The 22,886-nt window shown below is 39.7% G+C and overlaps 1 protein-coding gene across 1 annotated transcript in view; it reads right to left on the bottom strand.

The window, feature by feature from the left end:
• Nucleotides 1-2,488: 2,488 nt before the first annotated feature.
• The window catches only part of Enah (ENAH actin regulator), a 109,824-nt gene continuing 89,426 nt past the window's right edge, over nt 2,489-22,886 (bottom strand). The window contains 10 exon segments of the mRNA XM_027418801.2: nt 2,489-5,425; nt 5,856-5,913; nt 8,410-8,488; nt 14,195-14,261; nt 17,514-17,562; nt 18,355-18,412; nt 18,563-18,708; nt 19,530-19,723; nt 19,726-19,812; nt 21,656-22,477. Of these exon segments, the coding sequence (XP_027274602.1) occupies nt 5,388-5,425; nt 5,856-5,913; nt 8,410-8,488; nt 14,195-14,261; nt 17,514-17,562; nt 18,355-18,412; nt 18,563-18,708; nt 19,530-19,723; nt 19,726-19,812; nt 21,656-22,477 (1,598 nt within the window). The 3' untranslated portion in view covers nt 2,489-5,387.

The raw sequence follows: 22,886 nt of genomic DNA, 5'->3' as shown, positions 1-22,886 counted from the left end.
GCACCAGAAGCTTCTAAAGGCTGTGTGCTATTGCAGTACCTGGTGAGCTGCAAACCAGGGTACCGGGATAGACCTCTGGTCCAAACACTTAACTGAGACTTCGGCTATTATCTAGTCTATACGTTAATAAGCAAGCATGGGAGACCTACAGGGAGTCTGGAGTGCATAGCTCTGACATTTTAGTGAGCTGACACAACAGACAGCGTCTCTTACGAAGGGAAAAGCTTCTTCCCAACCCCCTGCTCCTCACCTGCACCCACATCTTTAGATTTCAACAGATACGATCAACGACTGTAGCAAATTCTTCTTACCCTTCAGTGACTGTGGCTTTACAAATTAACACAGTTCATATTTCAAGTTTTCAAATTCATTTTTATCAAAAAGTCCAATTTTCCTTGTGTGAGTTGACTATTCATTAGTATTCTACCAACAGGTTATCTATGTGTCTGTTTCTCTATAAACTTACTATACCATCTTTTCTAATCAACTAAACAACCTTTAGATTTTAAAATTTTGAATGTTTCCCTTTTCCAACATTAAAATAGAAAGAAAACAAGAGGGTGGGATTAGAAACTAAGCTAAATTGGAAAAGTGCTTCCCAAGCTAGCACAAGGGCCAGAGCCAGATCCTAGAACCCATGTACAAACGCTGGGTACGGTGGTACAAATTAGTAAGCCCAGCACTAGGAGGCAGAGACAGGAGGATGCCCAGGACTCACAGCCAGCCAGGCAACTGAATTTGTGAGCTGTAGGCCTATGAGAGACCCTGTCTCAAAGGAAATGGGTGGCGAGGTTCAACGCCGGTCTCTACATGCACATACATGTGCACGGTCACTCACACAAAGACATGTTAAAAAGAACCTTGGTACTTCAAAACACCATCAAGGTAAACACGAGGGAATGAGATTTAATCCACAGCCTTTTGGTGTTGGGAATAGAGAAAGCCTGTATCACAGAGAAAGCCCCCTACCTCCAAGAATATTCGGCATAAATAAATGGCTTTTCTTGAGAGATCACTAATTTTTGCTTCTTGGTCAAAAGGATGTATGTTCAACAAAAAACAATTCCTGTAAGTACATGTTCTCCATGATCTTCATCTAAAGTACTGACCAGAGTAATTGTGCAGTCAGACTCCTTAAAATACAGGACTGAACTTATAAAACAGTAAATGGCTCTCACCAAAAATGTCAGAGGTATCAATTTCAGTAAACTCTTAGGATCCTTTTCTATTTCTCAGAGCTCTGGGGAGATGATCAAGTACCAATTCTATTAGAAACAAAACTGGCACTACCAGGAACAAGTCAGAGTTTGGAAGTGAAAACCACAATGTCTTTAGGAAAGTGGGTTTTCTTACAGCTTGATGAAGGCACAGGCACTCCCTTTGCACTCTGCCTTACATGACATCATTTTCATGCTACAACCCACAGGACTTTATGAATTTGTTTTAGACAAAGTCTCTCTATGCAGCCCAGCCTGACCTCAAACTCACACTCCTCCTGTTTCTGTCTCCAGAATGCTGGATTACAGGTATGTTCACAGGAATAGAGAGCATGGTAAATGGCTTAAACAATTTTCATGGCCACATGAAGAAAATATGGGTCCTACAGCGCACCTTCATAGGCCCTGTGCCTAACAGCATGAGTTCTTCATAGCAACCCTGAAAAGATGAACATAACTTATGAGACAGTAATTTTAGCCAGGCAAATTGAAAAGCTTAGCATCTGCTGCTTAATTCATTCTTGAGTGACTAATGTGTAGATAAAGCAGGAATATGAGTTAGGACACAAAAGAAAAATCAGCTGGTGTTTTCACAACACTGGGCTACGTAATAGCAGCAAATGCAAACTAATGCCAGGAACATGTAGTCCACAAAGATGGAGGGCAGCTTAGGATAAAGGCTGGGGTCTGGTAAAGGAAGAAAAAATATACAAGATTATTGTACTTCTAATGAAGAAATTACAGTTTCAAACTGGAACTCAGGAAAGATACTTTATAATAGATGATAAAAATGCTGAGGCTTATATACATTCAGCCAATTTAAAGAGATGAGCGTGATGTAGAAAACACCACATGGTACAGACTATACATTTAAAGTTAATTACTTGGCAATATCTTTTAATCTGCAAATCATAAAAACAAACATGAACTGTGTAAGAGGTGAAATATATGATCATGTTATAGAACAAAAAATGGAGTGAAACATTTTTCACCATCTTGACTATAAAAAACACTGTCAAGGTGTGGTAAGAAAATGAGATAAAAGGAACACACAGCACTTACTTCAAAATAAGAGGCAGATAGATTGTTACATATTCCCTTTATGTTATTTACTATTCCTGACTTTGATGCAATCTTAAGGAACAGTGACGTGACGTGTAAACTGTAACAGTGAAGCCCTGGGCTGCATTAGGTGCTCATTTGACACCCAGTATGACTTGGTTTGGAATTGACACACTATTTCAGAAGATCATCTAAGTGTCACAAACAAGAAAGATGTATATACTGAGATTTTATTTCAATCGCACAAATGAAGTTAGTGTGTAGGAAATTTAAATCAAACAGTTATGGTAAAAACAGCAGAGAACTGAAAAACCTAAATAGGAAACACACCTGCAGCATGAGGATTCTACATTCATCAGTGTTTCATCTTTAGTTCTGATGGACACGTTATGCTTGTAAATTTTTAAATGAACTCTGAGGTCATGACAACTATTCTTTAGAGACTTCAGCACCAGCACTAAGGGTTATACATTCAGTTTGTTTGCTATTGACTTGCTAGCCATTCACAGAGTGTGTTGTACAGGGTTGTCGCAGGGCAGATCACAGTGTTGAGGAGAGCAGTGCTTTCCTGTAGCTAGAAAGCATCCCTAAACTGCACTCAGCTGAAGACATTCAACACACAAAAGCAAAAACCCATCATCATCATATGGTTCCAAGGGACGGTTGTGGGAAAACAACCTAAGCTTCTGTTTCCCATTTTAATCACCGAAATCTCTAATAATGGCAAGACTGTCGTGTGTGACAATGAACGCATAGAATAGTTCAATAAGCTTCTAGGAAGGAACACGTTTAGCCATGTGGATAATGCAATATTATGGAGGATATAGCGATATAGCATGAATCAACACTGGTTCTTTTTTTTTTTTATCATTTTACACAGACATTGTGTTAAGTATTAGACCAAGGCACAAAACGTTTAGTGCATAAACCAGTTTCTTTTAGGACTTAGCATTTGACTTTAGTATTCTTCTGCCTCACTTTGGACCACTTATACCCAGTACTCTACCTACTAACGATATTTAACTTCAGCAACAAAATCAAAAGTGATTTTTGATCAGATCTGTAAGGGATGCACACATCTACATTATCGAAGGAGCTGCATAATGAAAAGTTTAACAGTAAATGAAAAGCCTATTTCCCTTAGAGAACATCTCAGAAGCCAGCCATATCTGTAACGCCTTTACTACTACTGCATGACAATGAATAATGCGTAGAAAAAGAGCTGTATATTTGAACTATGATAGCTCATCCCTCACAGTTTAATCTAAAAATGAAGTTTCTACAGAAACAAACTGTTAACAAGGAAAAAAATCCTCATTCGACTTCTCTGTAGTGTAATGACTGCAAATTACAGTGTTTAGAAAACAATGCTGGCATCAAGCTTTGTTTTACATCTAAGATGTATGAAATCCAGAAAGCAAATGAAAGTGATTTCTTTTTTTTTTTTTTTAAGTAAAAGTTTTGATAACCAAAGATTCCAAAGCAAGTATGGCACATTAATAACTCAAGCGTAAATCATGATGGAGAGACTGGAGAATTTCTGTTTTCCTAGATTTTCCAAAAAGCTAACATTAGGATTTCTTCTTTATTTTAATCTTGCCAATTATAACATAAAGGGGTGGGACACAACCATCATGCATACACGCTTGCACACGCACACTCTCATGCACACACACACACACAAAACACCCACTCAGGGTCTAACAGTATCAGACTCTTCCTACCACCTAAATCTTACTTCAGTTTTATTAAAAGAAAACTGCAGAACTCTCCATTGGTGTCCCTTTATCTGGCGATTTCTGTGACCCTAATTGCTGCCACCATTGATATTTCTCGTATTTTAGTACAACAAAGGTCAAGAGCAGCTTCACAGTCAGGAGCATGTACCCACACACCTGCAGCACTGCAGGGACCGAGTGATAGTAACAACAAAATTCTGTGACCAAACTTTCAGAGTTCCACAGTGAGATGTGTGATTCATGGGAAGCTCAGAGTCATGCTTCAGACCATTGAGATTGCTGGTTAAAATACAAACAGCTGAAGACATGGTGTAAGAGGTTAAGTACTTGGTTTTGTTAACATGTTTACCGATTAAAGTCACAAAATATTTCTCATTATAACTCATGCAGATAATTGAGGGGAAAAAAGATAGTGCAGAATTAACTTTAAATAAAAAAATTATTCCTCCCCTTCCTCCCTCTTCCCTGTATTCTACAAAATGGTTTCCCTGGGACTAGGCCTTGAGAAGGCCACTACACATTAGTGTGACATGCATTACTGTCTGTAATTAAAAAAGCTAACTTTGTGGTGATTGTAATTACATTATAAAAATGTCCGCATGCATAAGTCTAAAAAAGGTTGAAAACCTACGGTAAATCTATAATAGAATGGTTTACATTTGACAACTGTTTGTTATGTAGAAGTCATAGATTTGGTAAAGCATTGTAACAATTTAGGAAGGCATCTAAATCTTTAAATTCCGGACGGATTTTGTTTTAAACTACAAAATTGCATGAAGGCTAACCCGAAAGACTTCCTATCATTCTAAAATTCCTCAAATGGGACTAAACATTTTAGGACCTTTCTTATAAATACCACCCTTTGAAAGCACAAACAATTCCATCTGTTCCATATTTTATGATCTTAGCTATTCACGGAATATCAAATGACAGGAAGACAAACCTGAGAGAAACGTTTACAATGCAACAGCCGAACTTGCTAAATTCTTCATCATTAGCGCCCTCTGAAAAAACCTCCTAAGCCTTTTTCTTCTTTATTTTAGCAATGGGTTGTGGAAAACGTGCAGTTTCATCTAGACATGAAAATATTTCTTGCCTGGCGGGTTTAGTACTGCTAGGGAACTCAGACATAGTTCTTCATCCTGGGGTAAAGGTCAGGTCAAGAGCAGCACACCACCGGGAGGGAGGGAGTGGCTGATTGCCAGAGTCGCTGTGTCTGAAGGCTTTCTGAGGTTGGTGCTTTTTCCCTCCTGACTGTGTGTCCATTTTCTTCTTACAGCTTAAAAATCGTAGGGGGTTGTTAAGAGTTGTTTGTAGGAATTTTTGTTTTTCTCCAGATTCAAGTCTTGTCTCTCCTCAGTTTGCTTCTCTATGCAGTGTTCGGCTTGCTCAACTCCTGCCTGATTGCTGTAACAGGGAAGAAATGGTTTCCAATGTCAATACATGGGGAAGATAGATGAATGATGTGTTCCTGAGAAATCTAAAGGTTTGTATTCAAACTCTGTCTTCATTTATAGATCTTTAATACCACAGAGATTCTAATCATGTGTGATTATATTTACCTACCCTCTCCCTTGTGTATACAAGACAAAGACTCTAGTTCTTCCTGTGGGCTCCAAAACAAGGAGTGTACAGTGGAATGGATGAGGAGAGGAGTCTTAGAGAAAAATATGCCTGATTGGTTTCCACCAAATACTACACTTGACACTTAGAAACCTTGTTTATCTTCATTTTTACAAATAATTTACATCCTAAGAGGACAGCGCCTTCCCAACAAACTAAGCACAGCTGAGCCACTCTGAAGAGTGTGAGAGGGGCCAGCATGCCAGGTACTTACCATCAATAAGCTCCTCCTTCAGCTTCGCTAGTTCTTTTCTCATTTCTTCTAAAATGTCCTGAAGTATCAAGAGAAAGCACCAGGAAACAAACAGATAAAAGGACAGCTAAGAAGATTCTTGTTCTGATAAAACTTTTAAGACCATCATGAAATACAGCTCTTTTGTATCTATGTGCATGACCAGAGAACAGTATTGGGTATTATTCTACAAGCACAGGTTGATAACCATCTGTCCCAGTGTCCTTGTCCCCCTTTGTGAAACAATGCCTTAGTGGCCTGGAACTCATCAACATGCTTGGCTTGTTCGCATGTGTCCAGGGGTCAAACCCAAACCCTTGTGCTTACTCAACAGGGAACACCATCCCCCCAGGGTCCCTCCACCACATGGCCTGCTTCCACACTTTCAATTCTATTTCTTAGAAGGCAAGCCTTAGTAAATTGTTTAACTATTTCTACCTAACCCAAATTTGCTTCTTCTGGCCTAACAAGACATGAAATGGACAGACCGTTCTGTTATTCAGAGACATAGAATTGAGACAACTTTGGGGACTGACCCTCTAGCAGCCATCTAAGAGGTGATGTGCAGGTTAGTTTCACAGAAGATGTCACTGGACAATCTGCTCTTGACAGATTTGTCACAACAATAAGTATGGCTGCTCTTCCAGAGGTCCTGAGTTCAATTCCCAGCAACCACTTGGTGGCTCACAACCATCTGTAATGAGGTCTGGTGCCCTCTTCTGGTCTGCAGGGATATGTGTAGACAGAACACTGTACATAATAAATAAATAAATCTAAAAAAAAAAAAAGCTGGGTGTTGGTGGTGCACGCCTTTAATCCCAGCACTCGGGAGGCAGAGGTAGAGGCAGGCAGATCTCTGTAAGTTCAAGGCCAGCCTGGTCTCCAGAGCGAGTGCCAGGATAGGCTCCAAAGCTACACAAAAAAACCCTGTCTCGAAAAAACAAACAAACAAACTAACAAACAAACAAAAGTATGGCAATTTCTTAGGACTCCTCACAGCTGCCAAGTCCTACTTCAAGTACCCAAGAGAGCAGGCACCAGCCACACACAGCTGCTGAGCTCTTACAATGAAGGCAGTCTGAAAAAAGATGGACTGTAAGTGTAAACCATGTTCCAGATTTCAGACCAAATATTAAGAAAATAATGTGGGGACTCGCTCTTGCAGAGGATCCAGGTTTGGTTCCAACTCAAATGGCTGCTCACAACCCCCTCCCCTTTTCTGGGCTCTGAGAGAAGAAATAATCCATTAAATGAAAAATTTAACAAAACAAATTCATTAAAATGTCAAAACATTGTGTATATACTGAATTCATTTTTTAATATACTTAGGTTAAATAAAATATTGAAATTATTTCTGTTTATTTTAAACAGATTTATTTCTTTTACTTTTCATGTCTGAGTATTTTGCCTGCATGTATGTATAGGTGTACCACATGTGCCTGATGCCAAACAGGCCAAAATAGGGCATTCAGATCCTCTGAAGCTGTACGATTGTAAGAGAACATGTGGGTGGGTATCCAGAGGCAGAGCTGGGACTCATGTTCCTAACTAGTGAGCCATGTCTCCAGCATCACCCGTTCACTTTTCATGTGGCTGCCATTTTATGTGTGTATGTATGTACATGTATATAGATGTATGTTTGTATTTAAACTATGCTCTGTGCTTCCATCAAGAATTATAGACAAAAATTAAAAGAACAATGAAAAAGAGCCACAATTTTCATAGGAGAAAAACAACAGCTATTTTTGGAAGGAATCAGTTCCTCTTAAATTATGTGTTATATAGTATACTTCGGGAAAATTTTAAATTGCCTCTTAAAGTTCATTAAAGAAAAAGCTTTTCGGCTGGGTGGTGGTGGCGCATGCCTTTAATCCCAGCACTTGGGAGGCAGAGCCAGGTGGATCTCTGTGAGTTTGAGACCAGCCTGGTCTACAAGAGCTAGTTCCAGGACAGCCTCAAAAAATGCAGAGAAACCCATCTTGAAAAACCAAAAATAACACCCCCCCCAAACTTTTCGTGTACAAATGAGGCTGATGACTACCATCTTGTTAAAATTCCTTTACTTTTGCACTAATCAATTTTCATAAACCTCTTCAAATAAAACTGGTGGAGTCAAAAGTTGGATATTTGTTTTTAGAACAATATATCCTTAGAAATCCTAACTAGGCAAAGAATGTCCATTTCCCACACAGTCTTGCCAAATCAACAGATTTGTTTGGTCTATTTTTACCAATATGGTAAGAGAAAGGTGGAAGCCTACTGTTACTGTAATTGCAAGCCTTGTCCTTACATCGAAGCTTTATATTACATTACCACGCCATGTCCCCTTCACTGCTACTGCAACTTAAAGGGAGCTCACTGAACCAGAAAGGAATTGAGATGCTCACAGGGACAAATGCAGCCACTTTAATTTGTCTAAAATATCTGTAACTGTGTGATCTCTTATAGCACCCCAGGATCCATGTAGAATATGTGTGTGCAAGGCCCCTGCCCCCTTTAAACAAGAAAGACTAAGGAAGCTACACCGAGTACCCACCTGCTTCAGTCTGTCATAGTCAAGTCCTTCTGTCTGGACTCCATTGGCACTGGGCTGTGATGAAGGTGTAGATTTGGGTCTGCACAAAAGAAATTTCCAGGACAAATTATATTTACAACATCTAATAAGGTTGTAAGTAACTGTGAATTTGCCACCCCGATGCCAAATTTAAATTCATTTCCTAAACACATTTTACTAAAAAGTTAATTGTCAAAACTGTAGGACTGATTAGAACAGGAAGCAGAAAATGTTTTTGCTTTTCTCAATTTAATCATCTATTTAAAAAAGTAGAAAATGGTGACAATATGGAAAAGCTCCTAGAAAGGAACAGGAGACGAGGTAACACATGGCATGCTGACCATTGACATGGCAAAGTGATCAGCTAAAATTTCCAAGGCCTGCATAATGCAGTCATGTTTGGTGTTTCTGAAATTTGATATTATGTATTAAATGTCAAGTAAATGAATAAAGGGAAAGCTCTGATTATCATCAATATTTTATTTTAACATAGGCCAGTTTATAAGTTCTGAGACTCGGTTTGTAGGAAAAAATAATTTAGTAAACCTAATTTCGTTGTCTATTTGCTTCCTTTTAAAGCATTTAAACAAAAATGCTGAAAAATGACTATTAGAAGCACACTCCCACATCCAGTTGGTACTAGCTTCCAACAAAGCCCATAAATCTACTTTGTTTTGAAAAGGAAGAAAGAAAATAGCAAAATAAAACCTTGGAAATTCTAAGACAGAACCTGTCAATTACAACTACACTTCCAAAGTTTAGCATTCATTAAAATTTTTACACAGTAAAATAAGTGTTATGGATTAGGCATATTTCAAATATTAAGTTCCAACACAAAATAAATCAGTCATGGCTCCCTCTCCAATCCTGCAAATAAGAGAAACTCCTCAGAGGGCACCTGGAGCTTCAGTTGTTCACGTCTTCATTTTCTGGTTTAGAACAGTAACCATTCTACAAACCATTAGTAAAAACAATTTTCAATTTTGCAGTGTACCAGCGTTAGCAAATTTTCTGAATGAAGACCCAACACATGCAACTTGCTATAAAGTTGTATTTCATAATTCTTAAGATGTTAACACCAAACCCAAAGGCATTGTTCCTAGAGATAAAATAATTTGCTTCAATATCAAAACATATTATTGCTTAAAAATCTCATTACAAAACAAAAACAAGAAGCCCAATTTTAACTTATTGGGTATCTGCTTAAGCAGCAACTTCCAGAAACTTTGTTTAATAAGTACTGAGGATTTATATACAGAACTGCTTCTCCTCTCATGAAGATACACCTTTCTTTGTTGAAGACCCTAGTGAATTCTAAAGTATTAAGATCTAAGACCCACAGCAAAATATCCAGTATTCTGGGCAAAGTCAGGTATAGTAAATATTCTTGAGGGTTGGCACACTGCATTTTATATACCCTGGTTATTTATCTCTGCTTTCCAGAATTAAATAAATTATTAATTAATCTGCCTTTATTGCTTCCATTTAAGGTCAATTAGGTTACTTTTTCCTAAGATATATAATGGCTATTTCTGAAATTCCAACAAACAGGTATAATCTACTTAGCTGAGAAATATGCTATACTTTATAAACATATCTGCATTTGTTAAATAATTTAAAATGTTAACTAATAAACAACTGTGCAAACATGCAACTTAAAAAAATTTAATTCATGCTAACATGCAATCCACCACCACCACCACCACCACCACCACCACCACCACCACCACCACCACCACCACCACCACCACCACCACCACCACCACCACAAGAATTAACTCAAGGGGGGGAACTTTTCATACTGAAGGAAAGGAGTAATCACCACTTTTTTTTAAAAAAGGAACAATAATCTGGTGCTAAGTATGGAAGTAGCAGGTGACTTAGAGGATTTTGGTTTTAGGCACTGTTTTTCTCTATGTTCTAGCAGATTTTCCTAATAAACCTTTTCTTCTGAACAATTAGCCTACTTCAAAGAAACAAATAAAAAGGCTGGACTGTAATATGAACATTCATGGAAAAGTAGCTGGTTGACAAAATAAATCTGCCAAATATTTTAATTGCCAGCAGCATAAAAGTAATTTTAGCAAATAAGAATGACCAGAGCCAGTTACAGAACTACTTACTGACACAGATATCCTCTCTATCCATTATTTAATTCATTCACTACTGAACACATGATGTACATTTAAAAAAAAATGGATGTATGTAACAATGATATATTTCTTTTCTTTTTTTCTTGAGACAGGGTCTCTCTATATAGCCCTGGACATCCTGAAACTGAAACTCTCTTCATCACTGGTTCTCAACCTTCCTGATGCTGTGACCCTTTAATACAGTTCCTCATGTTGCAGTGATCCTCACCGTAAAATTAATTTCACTGCTTTTTAATTAACTGTAGTTTTGCTACTGTTCTGAACCGTAATGTAAATATATGATATGCAAGATATCTGATATTTGACCCCTGTGGAAGGATTGTTTGACCCCCAGAGGGGTAGTAAACCACAGGTTGAGAAACACTGCTCTATGTTGCTCAGGCTGGCCTCCACAGACCCTCCTGTCTCTGTCTCCAGGGTTCCAGGATTAAAGGTGTGTGCCATTGTGCCTGGCACATACTGAAGTTTTTCTTTTCCTTTGTTTATTTTCAAGACAGGGTTTCTCTGTGTAATAAGCCCCAATTGTCCTCCAAGTTGCTTTGTAGACCAGGCCTCGAATTCAGAGACTCACCTGCCACTGCCTCCCAAGTGCTGGGATTAAAGGCATGCATTAACATGCCTGGTTATTAATATATTTCTAATAAAATGCATATACTTCAGTGTTTATGTATTCCTTCATTTATCTGAGGCAAGTCTCACTATATAATCCAGGATACCCTTAATTCATCGCTCTGCCTCAGCATCCTGAGTGCCAAGACGACAGGCATATAATATCTTGCCCCTCTTTATATCTGTTGCTTTTAAATTATGGATTTTTATTATGAACTGATAACAAACCATCTGAGGGATTATTAGATGTTTAAATATACATTTTTCCCTTAATTTTAGGAAAATGTTACCTAGACATCTGCCTATAAAATTACTATACTGCAATATTTAACTTCCTATTCTATCAAATAAATTCTATAAACTGCTAAGAAGCATTTACAGACTTTTTAAAATTGTTGCTTTTTTTTCCTTTTCTTTTTTTTGTTTTTTCGAAACAATCTGTGGCTTTGAAGGTTGTCCTGGAACTAGCTCTTGTAGACCAGGCTGGTCTCAAACTCACAGAGATCCACCTGCCTCTGCCTCCTGAGTGCTGGGATTAAAGGCGTGCGCCACCAACGCCGGGCTGCCTTTTTTTCAATCAAGAGAAACAGACGATTGATACTGGTGGTGGAGGGATGGCAGTGCTGAAGACTGTGCACAGGACATGATTAGTGACCTGTATGTTTAATATTCTGAGGTTTGGGTTTTTTGGCCTTTTTTTGCTTTTTTCATTAAAAAAAAAATCTTAGGGCTCATCTAGAAACAATGTGCTCAGGATGCTAGGTACCAAATCGTTAGACACTCACTCAGCACATGGAGGGAGCAGCTTCATCTATAGCTACAATACTGTCGTCTGTCCTAGCAAAAGCAGCACAGGACTGCAGTTCCATTCTTTAAAAGCCTCACCACAGAATCATGAAGAAAACCGCTTTAAAGGAAAATGCTAAATCGACCAACACTGTAAAATGATACGACTTTTCATTCTAGTACTTCTGATGCTTATCATTTGTGTTTATCTGAATCCAACTATCAAGCAATTCAAACTACAGTTACAAAAAAGAAACCTCAATCCTCCCAAAGTCTCCCTTGTGGTGATTACCAATCCAGGTAGAAAAAGCTCAGCCCTACCCTGGACATGTTACTGAAAAGTCTGAAATCACAAAGTCACAGCAGGATGATACCTGTGTAATGAATCATAGGACCTGTTGTCAAAAACAATCTGATTTTTCCTTGGAGAATCCCGTCTATGAAGGGGAAAAACCATTTAAAGGGTATACAGTAGAACTTCAAAAGATAATTCCCATGATGCTACTGATTTATAGGCTTTTAGTTATAGCAAGCAAAACAAAAATAAAAGTTGTTAATTATCCTTAAAATATTTATTTTTACCAAATTTAAAAGGGTATTTTGATATCAATTTACATGACACAATGGCTGCTTTTGTACGCTGTAGCTACCTACTGACCAAGGATCAAAACCCAAGCAAAGACATCTCTATTCAGTGAATATCAAAGCAATAGACTAAAAAATATCTGTAGCCCATGCAGACAAAACTAATTATACACAGACACATAAAGAACATGTTCTCCCATCATGAATACAACCAGGAGATTTTTACCACAACACTCCTGCCTGTGGTTAACTCACAGAACTCAGTCAGTACTGTCTATGGACACTATCTTTCCTTTCTTTGTTTTTGGAGACAGCATTTCAGGTAGGCCAAGCTGGCCCCAGATTTAGTAAGTAGATGAGGATGACCCTGACCACCTTTCTGTCTCACCCACAGCCCTGCCCCTCAGTGCTGGGATTACAGACATTGCTACCATGTTTCAGTTCAAGCAGTGCTGGGGATTGAGCTCAGGCCTTTGTGCATATTAGGTAAGCATTCTGAAAACTGCGTGCTTGTGCACAAGCAAAGAGAGGATGACAGGTGGTTTTTCTCCACTGTTTTTTGGAAGCAGGGTCTCTTGACTGGTCAGCAAGTCTATCATTTCTAACTTAACTATGATAAAAATTTTGGGATGTTTTATTACTTATTGATTTTTTTGAGACAGGGTCTAACTGTGTAGTTTTACCTGGCCCAGAACTTAATATGTACTCTAGGTTGGCCTCGATCTCAGAGATCTGCTTGCCTCTGCCTGGTGAACATTGGGATTAAAAAATATGCACACCACACCCAAATTATTTATTTTTTGAATTACATTCAAATGAGTGTTTTGCCAACACATTTGTCTACATGTACATGCCGTGCCTTCACAAGCCAGAAAACAGCACTGGACCCCCAGGAAGTGAAGTTACAGGCAGTTGTTAGCTACTATGTGGGGTAGGACTTGAACCTGGGTCCACTAGAGCAACCGCTAAGCCACCTCTCCAGCCCGGTTTTGATGGACATACAGCAAATTTGTACTTCATTTTTGCTCTTTTACATTCTTTATAATCTTTAGCTGAATTTCAATATAAAACATAGTTCTCTTCTAAAATTTTATTTTGAAAACTATGTAGAGACTAGTTGGGTCATTATTGGTCAGTGCTATATCAGATTTTCCTTATTGTTCAATGTTTAATTGATGTGGGGCAGTGATTCTATTTTGGTTGTGTTGGAGATGTCCTAGCTCTTTGGGAGACTATCAAAGTATTTAGGTGAAAACACCATTTACTTACAAGTTTCTTTACACTATTAAGAGAGAAGAAAACATGGATGCAAAGAAAAAAGACATGTGACTGGGTGATAGTTGCATTTTAAAATTTGCTCCATGTTTCTTCTTTTAATTTGAATTTTTTAAAAAACAAACAAGTTAAAAAGGATGAAACTATCCTAAAGTATCTATACATCTGATTAAGAAATATGCCAGCAGAATTTATCAGATAGTCAGGAGTAGCAAAAATATGAATTCAGTGGTTTTACAGTATATAGATCATAGGTGCTTTTATGTTTTCCTTTGCACAACTAAAATTTTTCTATGATAAAAAGGTATTAACTTCTTTTTAGATACATGTAATATAAAATGTAGAAAAAAAATCAATACCTGGAGATGACAGGTGACTTACTGCCATTCATCGTGTTTGTTCTTTCCCAGGGTTTTCTGGTTGGTTCTTCAAAAATAAGAAACAAGTGTTATTAAACACACACACACCTCAAAGCCTTCCAGAATCATTGCAAAACAAGACATGAAAGAACTATCATTCTATGTACACAGAAGTAATACTTATACAACATTTAAATTTTGAACAGTAGGGACTCTAACATGTACGATTTCAGAAGGTAGAGGCAGGAAGAGCTGAATGAGGCTAGCCTGGTCTTCACAGTGAGTTCCATGTAGCCAAGACTACATAGTGACACCTTGTCTAAAAAACTCAAATCAAAAGAAAAAGAAAAAAAGTGAGTATGCTTTCTTAAAACCCCTTACATTATATAAAATCTAAACAATCCAAATGATAGTGATAATAAGCATGATAAAAGGATGCCTTAACCAATTAGCATAGTTTACACTAGAATCCAATAAATTCCAATGTACTAAACTTTTGTCCAGTAGTAAATAAAAAGTACAATCTGTGGTGTGTTTCTATTCAACATTTCACATAAATTCAAATAGCTCTCGGGGGGAAAAAACAGCTCCAAATAAATTTCAGAATCAGTCAGTTCTAGGGAAACAGGAGACAGTGTATAGACACAGGCTTAGAACTGTGATTTTCCAATGTGGTCGACTATCTGATGCTGTGTCAGTGGTCTGACTAGATGACTTAATAAAATCAAAAGTGAAGCTGTCAGAGGGAGAGCATCTGAGTCACGCTCAAATCAACTCTGTCTCTGAGTCACGCTTACACTGTATTTTATATAAGAAACTGTTTCATGTTCTATGTGGCCACCCCTTAAGTGGCTTCTGCACGTCTCCACTCAGGAGGAAGCTTTTATAGTCTCTTCAAACTGTATGCAAAACTAAATCCAAACTCCCCTGGAGCCCAGCTTGGGGCTCTGAACTGCTTCCTCAGAGCTATCTAGGGAAGATCCTAAGTTGCCATGACCTTCCTTTACTTCATCATTTAATTCTTCCTCATCTCTGGGAGTAGCTAAGGCATTGTTGGTGAGCACATGAACGGCAGCTTCCAGAGTTAGTAAGGGAACATCAAAAAACAGAATGGAGCCAGGATGGACGGAATATGAACTACATTCTACACACTAACCCAAGTCACAGAGGATGGAAGACACACCAGGAAGGGAGGGTGAGAACCACTGGGACATGAGTATCAAAGAAGATGCAGGTGTAAGGATGAAAGCAATTAAAAAGTTGGTAGATGCAGTACAAACACTACCTTAAGCGATGAGTGTGGTACTTTCTCAATTAGGGAGAAGCCCTATTAATCTCTTTCTGTTCATCTGGTTTGTTTTTTGTTCTTTGAGTTCCAGTCTCACACTACAGTTCAAGGTAACCTGGGATTATATAGATAGTCCAGGCTGGTCTCAAACTTGTGGCAATTCTCCTGCCTCAGTCTGCCAAATGCTCCTAGTGCAGGTAAAAATTATCATGCTTAGTTAACCTTACCCTGTTAATCTCTTGTTTTTGTTTTTTTTTTTTGAGACAGGGACAGTCCGGGCTATCCTGTCAACAGGGCTGGCCTCGAATTCAGAGACCTGCCTGCCTCTGCCTCCCAAGTGCTGGGATTAGAGGTGTGTGCTGCAGCCACCACCACCAGCTACCCTGTTAATCTTCAAAGGGACCTCTGGTTGTGAGGATGGGTTGTTCGGCTCTGAGGAAGCAGAAGGGGTAGGGATCTCTTTTCTAAGCAGCACAGGTGGGCTTCAGGACAAGGCAGAGGTCTGGGTCCCTGCTGGCAGTTTGTGAAGACACACTGGATCTCCACTGGCTCCAGCAGATTGGTTTCCCTAACTCAGTCTTCCCCCACTCCACATTGACAAGACTGACAAACGCCAGTTTAAAGTGCTCCCAAAGAGTTTTAGCTGACTTACATGTCAAATGCAAATACTTGCAAGATAAAGCCTAAATCTACTTACTACCTATCTTTTCCTAATAGTCCCCGCCCCCTCCATTTTTCGAGACAGGGTTTCTCTGTGTAGCTTTGGAGCCTATCCTGGCACTTGCTCCATAGACCAGGCTGGCCTCAAATTCACTGAGATGTACCTGCCTCTGCCTCCCGAGTGCTGGGATTAAAGGCGTGTGCTTCCTAACAGCTTTTTTTTTTTTTTTTTTTTTTTTTAATTTTAACATGTTTCAAACACATTCTCCCAAGAATCCTTAAAGCCAAGTTCTAGACAAGTAAGAAGTCAACTTGTCATTCCTCAGTTTCTTCTTACTCAACTTTAACACCATATCTCTGTTCATAACATACTAACATTTTAGTTTTAGCTGAGCTAAACACTCTACAATGCAATGTTAACATCATTCTCTCCAAAGATAGCCCAGGTGATTCAATATGTTATTCCCTCCCTGACAGTCGTATTTAGCACCTTATGAGTTTTTGTGCTTAAGAGATTTTTTAATCTGTCACTCATTTTTGGCTCATTAAGTGTTTTATATGATATTTTTGTTTTGTTTTATTTTGGTTTTTGAAGACAGGGTTTCTCTGTCTTCCCCAGCTGTCTTGGAGCTCGATTTGTAGACCAGGCTGGCCTCAAACTCAGAGATTTGCCTGCCTCTGCCTCCTGAGTGCTGGGTTTAAAGGTGTGCAACAGAGCCGGGCGTTGGTGGAGTTAGGGGGCCATCAAGCAGAGAGAAGAGAAGGACAGAAGTGGTCTCCTCATGGCCATGGAAGCATGGTTAAGAAACAGCCAAAAAGATGGTAGATAAAGAAGAGACTCTAATTTTACAACATGGAACTGAGAGCTCTGTAAAGATGACAAGGTGCCTGTGTTTGGTCTTTATTGCCGCTGGGTTGCTAGGGGTTTCCAGGTCCACACACCCCCACCCAGGCTGAACCTCATGGCTGTCGAGGAATGGAGCCAAGACCGGCAGTGCTACAACATCGCAGGACTTCTCAGCAATATGGCTGCCTGAACAAGACCAGCACAGTGACAACACCGGCTGACACACCAACACCGACTGGGAAAATTCCATGTGGCCCAACCACTACACAAAAAGCTAAAAGTAGTCAATGGCTGCAGAGAAAGGAGAGTTTGTTTCCGCACTTGAGAATGTTTTGAGATATATTATAATGCTACCTAGCAGCATGTGCATTTCATTGATTTGTGAGAAAAAAGATCACTGCCTTCAAATGTACATAAAGCACTTTAATGTTTGTGGTGAGCAAGCAGTCACTTGGTCCAAACACAGGAAAGAGCCTTGTTAACTGGACAGTATCAGCATTTAGGGAGTTTTCTCCTGAACTTACCAGGTGTACTTGTTGACGAGGCCTTAGAAGTTACAGGCTCTGCATCTTCCTAAATGCACAGAAACAGTCAGTTAACATCACACCACCGTAGGTGCTACTCTCTGCAGCTAAGGCTACAAGCTCCCCTCTCCTTTTTTTTCTGTCATCTATCTCGTTTTCCTCACAGTCTGCCTCACACTGCTTCTTTCTCTGACTTCCAGTCTTCTCCCTACTGTCTTCACAAAGCTCTTCCTTGCTAAGTCCTGAGAGCCTGAACTAGCCAACGCCAGCAACCTGAGGTGAGATGATTTGAGGCACGCTATGGAAAGGAGGCCAGATGTCACAGGGAAAACGGTTATGGCTGCGTTGAAGGCGACACAACAGGCAGGAGAAGTTAGTTCACCTGGCTGAAATGTGGGGTAGGACATGAAGGGCACACTCCTAAGGGGCACAGCTAATATACAAAGGGCTCCTAAGGGTGATGTACAAACTGTTGATTTAATATAATTCTTTAATCTTACATTATCACAAACAAATTGAGAAGCCTAACATTAGAAAACTTGTAAGACTCCATTCACTCATTTAAAGGTGGATGAAGAACAGAATTAACTTTATAGGTTAATTCTTCAGTACTTTCCCTACAAATCCCCATATTCAACTCAATTCGCTAAGAATGAGACTATAATTTCATACATAACACTCAAGCCATTTCTAATATTTTATAGGTAGAAATGAAATAAGCAAACAAGCACAAATGAATTGAGTTCAGATTAAATAATCTGTACATGCCTCTTTTTTTTTTTTAAAATAAACTGGGCTCGAGTTTTACATCTTAAGGTACAGAGATTTTATATTCACTTACACTTCTGTCTTCTTTTTGTTCTGCTTCTACTGTTGAACCTTTTTCAGCAATTCTTCTCCTGGAAAGGCAAATTAATTTAAAAGTTTTATATCACATACCTATCTTTGTCTCCCTGCCTGTCTGTCTACTCTTGTTCTAAGAGCGAAGAGGACAAAATTATCAAAGTGTTCTTGACTCTGAACATAACCACCTTAGTAAAATCTCTCACCTCCTGGCCAGCAGAGCACTCATTTCTTCCATTAAGCCACTGCCCCCTAGAGGAAGGGGTCCATTCCCACGACCAGCATCTGTTTTCGACGAGGCCAAGTTCACACCCACAGTACTCCCTCCACTTGGGAAAGAGCCATCCTCCACCTTAATGAGAACACACACATAATAATTTCCTATGTAGATAATAATGCCTGCTAACATATTCAAATCAAAGGAACACATCATTATTGATTTCAAAAAGAGTATTTTTTTTTTTTAAATTTGAAGAACCAACAGAGTGAATAACATCGACTTCACATTTCAATGGGAATTCTATCAAAGAGAAAATCACCAACATTGGGGGAAAAAACAGCATTGACTTTCCATATGACACACTGAGAAAGACACAATCCTGATGTTATTTTTCCCCCTCATCCCAAATACATAATCTGAATTCAATACTGAGGTAGAAATGTAATAAACCAAACTCAAAGATAATTTTAAAAAATAACTATGTTTTTTTAAAATGTAATAAAGACTGAAGATCCATCACAGATTAAAACAAGAGAATTGCAATAAAATTTAACAAATGATCTTGAACTAGAAAAAAAATAAGCCATAAAAAATAATTAGCTACCCCCCTCCAAATCTACACTGAGATAAAAAAAAATAAGAACATGGTGTTTTTTACTTACTCTCAAATCATTTATATTGGAAACAGTGTGTGGTAAAGGAGACACACACAAAGAAAACAAGAGGCAAATAGTGGTCCGGTATTAACTCTCAAATCTAGAGACGATACGATAAAGGGGTCACAGAAACTCTACACTACCCTTACATCTTTTCGGAAATTTTAAATTATGTTGGTTTTTAATCAATAGAGTCAGTAACAGGGTTCACACCACTGTAACACAGTAATTTCACTGTTTTAGACACTTAGAAACAATAGGACACACATTTAAAAGTCATGGAGTTTGGCGATTTACCCGAGACACTTTCCTAAGCTTTGCTCCCGCAATTGCAGCTGCCAGTCCAGTTAAAGGGCGACTGTCTTCGGACACGGCGGGTCCAGAGAAAAATCCAGACGCAGGGAGGGGTGGGGCAGGAGGAGGAGGGGGTGGGGGAGGCGGTGGAGGAGGCCCAGTGGATGGCAGTGGAGGTGGTGGAGGGGGTCCAGGGGAGGAGGAAGTGCTGAGGTGTGGGTAAGAAGGCCTGGTGGGAGGGGTGGGGGTGGGGGTGGGGGAGGTGCAGGTGGTCCCAAGACAAGGCCTGAGAGGAAGGAAGTTAAGACAGCCGTCAACAACAGAGCTAAACCATTGTAGTTTCAGGGCAGATTATATAGAATGACACTCTAAATTGACTCAGACACTGCACATAAGAAATTAATTTATCATAATGCTTAAAGTCTAGACTAGTTTTTAACAAAAGACACTAGACTTCAAAAGGCAAAGTGTATATACAAACTATTTAATATTTGACCTTTAATAACAGAACCACTGAGACCCCCCCACCCCCACCAAGGGATTTGAAAACAAATGCTTGTATTATTTTAGAAAAGTATGCAATGTTCACACACGCACAGTTAGTACTGCCTGAGATAACATCCCCAAGATAACCCATGTAAACCCTTAGATGCTGAGATGACATACTTCACTATGATGACAAAAAGGGATTTGTTTTCAGATAGACAAGATGAAAACTGTAGAGAAGGGGATCTCGGGTTTTAGTATCTTAAAGTGATTCTACATGTAAATTCAACATATAGCCTAAATGAGAATCACAGAAGAAATAAAAGGAATTAACTATGAGACAAAACCTCAAAATAACTGAGAAATAATTAAGAATTTAAATATAGAGAGATGTTTTAGCCCTCAAGGCAGGGAATAAGAAGTATTCAAATCTTGCAAAAAAAAAAAAAGTCAAGAATTTACTTAATATCAAAATACAAAATTAATGAGCATTTACTTAATGCTTAAAAGGGCTAATTTTTGTTTTTGTAAATACAGTGTTGAGTTTGCACACTGGGTAGTAGCTACCACTTCTGAGGCTTGAACAGACATATAGGGAAACGAAGGGTTGAAGCTAAGCTGCCCACCCTGCAGACTGAATTCTGAGCCAAGCAGGAGGCAGTTAGCCTTGTCAGGCTGCCTGTGCCTTTTGATCAGATGTCAATCACAGAGCTTAAATTACACATATTCTAATCTGATTCACCTTTTAGAAAAATCTGATATCATCAAAAAGTTATTTTTAACAAGGTTATGTTTAAATCTAGATTATAGTGTTGTTCCTATAAGGTTATGTTTAAATCTAGATTATAACGTTGTTCCTATAAGCATGGATTTGTCTTCAGCATCCCCACTACGTTGTCTACTTATAAACCGACAGCAGAAAGCAGGGCCACCTTGTGTCTTCCCACAGAACCAGGCCATCTTTATGCACATTCTCCATACCTGCTGTTTCTTACATGGCCTCTTCTGCCGCCATGCGGAACAGCTTGTGTTTGAGGGAAACCTCGAGGACCCTGTTTGCATTTATACCACTACTTGCAATTGGACCGTGGAATCCTCTGGGGGCACACACCAAGCCTGCCAACAGCCCAGATGCTACCCACCCTACAAGTCTAATGCCGAATGAGAGCTCAATACTGGATGCTAAGAATAAAAGGGACATGCCTGACAGAAGTGCCCTGGGCAAACTCTGGGATGATTTACTCATTGAACAGCTAGCTCTCCAAGTCTTCAAGACAGTATTTAGATCTCCTATTTACTGCATGGAACATGAACTGGTCAAGTTTTCCTAGTGAAGCTTAAAATAAATGTACTACTATAGGGGTCCCTAAATATTAGAAAGTACCTCCTACAATTCTTACTGCAATGGATCTAAAAACCTAAGTTTAATATGGATATCTCCCATACTAAATTGCTGTATACAATAAAGGCCTCAGGATAAAAAAAATTCTTCATTTTTTAAGATAAACTAAACAACCCAGGTAGTACACTGTGGCACAGAGATGCTCAGTTATCAAAACCTCTGATCCATTCTTCTAGGCAGTCACTGTTGCTATACACTGCTCTGAAGTGACTAGGAGTCTGCAGTGGGAGTGAAGCCTTACCCTGCGGGGTTGGCGTCTCGGCCGGCTGAGAGGCTGCCTGCAAGCCTGGCTCGGAAGCAGAGGAGTCTCCCAGCTCAGGATTTAGAGGGGTCTCCACAGAGGCAGGGGCAGCTGCAGAGGGAGAAGGGAGAACACTGGGCTTGGATGAGGGAGTTGAGGCAAGAGGGGTGCCTGGAGGAGGAGAAGCCTGTGATCCACAGTGTGAGAGTGAGGCCAGGGGAGGCAGCGGCGGCGGCGGTGGTGGTGGTGGTGGCGGCGGTGGTGGAGGTGGCGCTGCTGGCCCTGAGGTAGGCGGTGGAGACACTGGGTATGTTACAGAGTCCAGCAGCCCATTGGGTGCTGTTGGTGACGGAGGCATTTGGGGCACAGGAGAGGAGACACAAACCGGGAGGACTGGCCTTGGGCCAGTAGCTTTGCCAGGGGGGCTACTAATCATTATCGGAGGAGATGGAGGGAGGGGCGAGAAATTGGAAGTAGACCAGGCACAGGACTTCGCAGCTGGAGGCTGAGAAGAGGGTGTGTTCACAGGAGAAGAAGGTCGAGAGTTTTTGTTCAGAGGACGAGGAACTGTAGCGTAATGGGGAAGAACAGGGTGGAAGGCTGAACCTAGAGATGTTGCAAAACGTGTCGCTGAGTGTCGCAGTGGTGGTGTGGGGGGTGTGGAAGTAGGTGGCAAAGCAGTCGCTAGAGCGTAATCAGGTGTGGCGTCTGACACTGGAGCTGAGATGACGTTAGCATATGATGGAGGAGGTGCTGGAGGAGGCTGGCAACTGGAATACTCAGGAGGTGGAGCACTATACAGGGAGCTGTCTGAAGATGGAGCTGCACATAAGGTGGAAAGCAGCGGCAGGCAAAGACAGGATAAAAAGGAGAGAGAAAAAGGGAGCTAGTGAAGCCACAAAACCAGCAACCAGACAAAATGTATAAACGTAGACTATAGTTAGTACCAGAAAATTAGGCAAATAATTGTCTCCACTGGAGAAAATTTAACTTGTAAACATTTTGAAACCCGAAAGAGGATGAAATAAGTTCTTTTAAATATGAAGATTAATACTCTGTCCTTTATAAGAAAAGGATAGTAATAGACTTAACTTTTCGTACTTAGTCCACTAAAACATCATCGAAATTATTACAAACAGCAGAATAAGCGAGCTGTTTCAAACCTGGCAAAATGTTTACTACAAAGGGAAAGAACACCCAACTCTGCTTATGTGTGGACATTTCCATCTTC

Source organism: Cricetulus griseus, chromosome 5 (genome assembly GCF_003668045.3).
Source record: "Cricetulus griseus strain 17A/GY chromosome 5, alternate assembly CriGri-PICRH-1.0, whole genome shotgun sequence".
Taxonomy (NCBI): domain Eukaryota; kingdom Metazoa; phylum Chordata; class Mammalia; order Rodentia; family Cricetidae; genus Cricetulus; species Cricetulus griseus.
The sequence above is the reverse complement of the archived record's forward strand: the minus strand, read 5'-3'. Positions and strand labels throughout refer to the sequence as shown.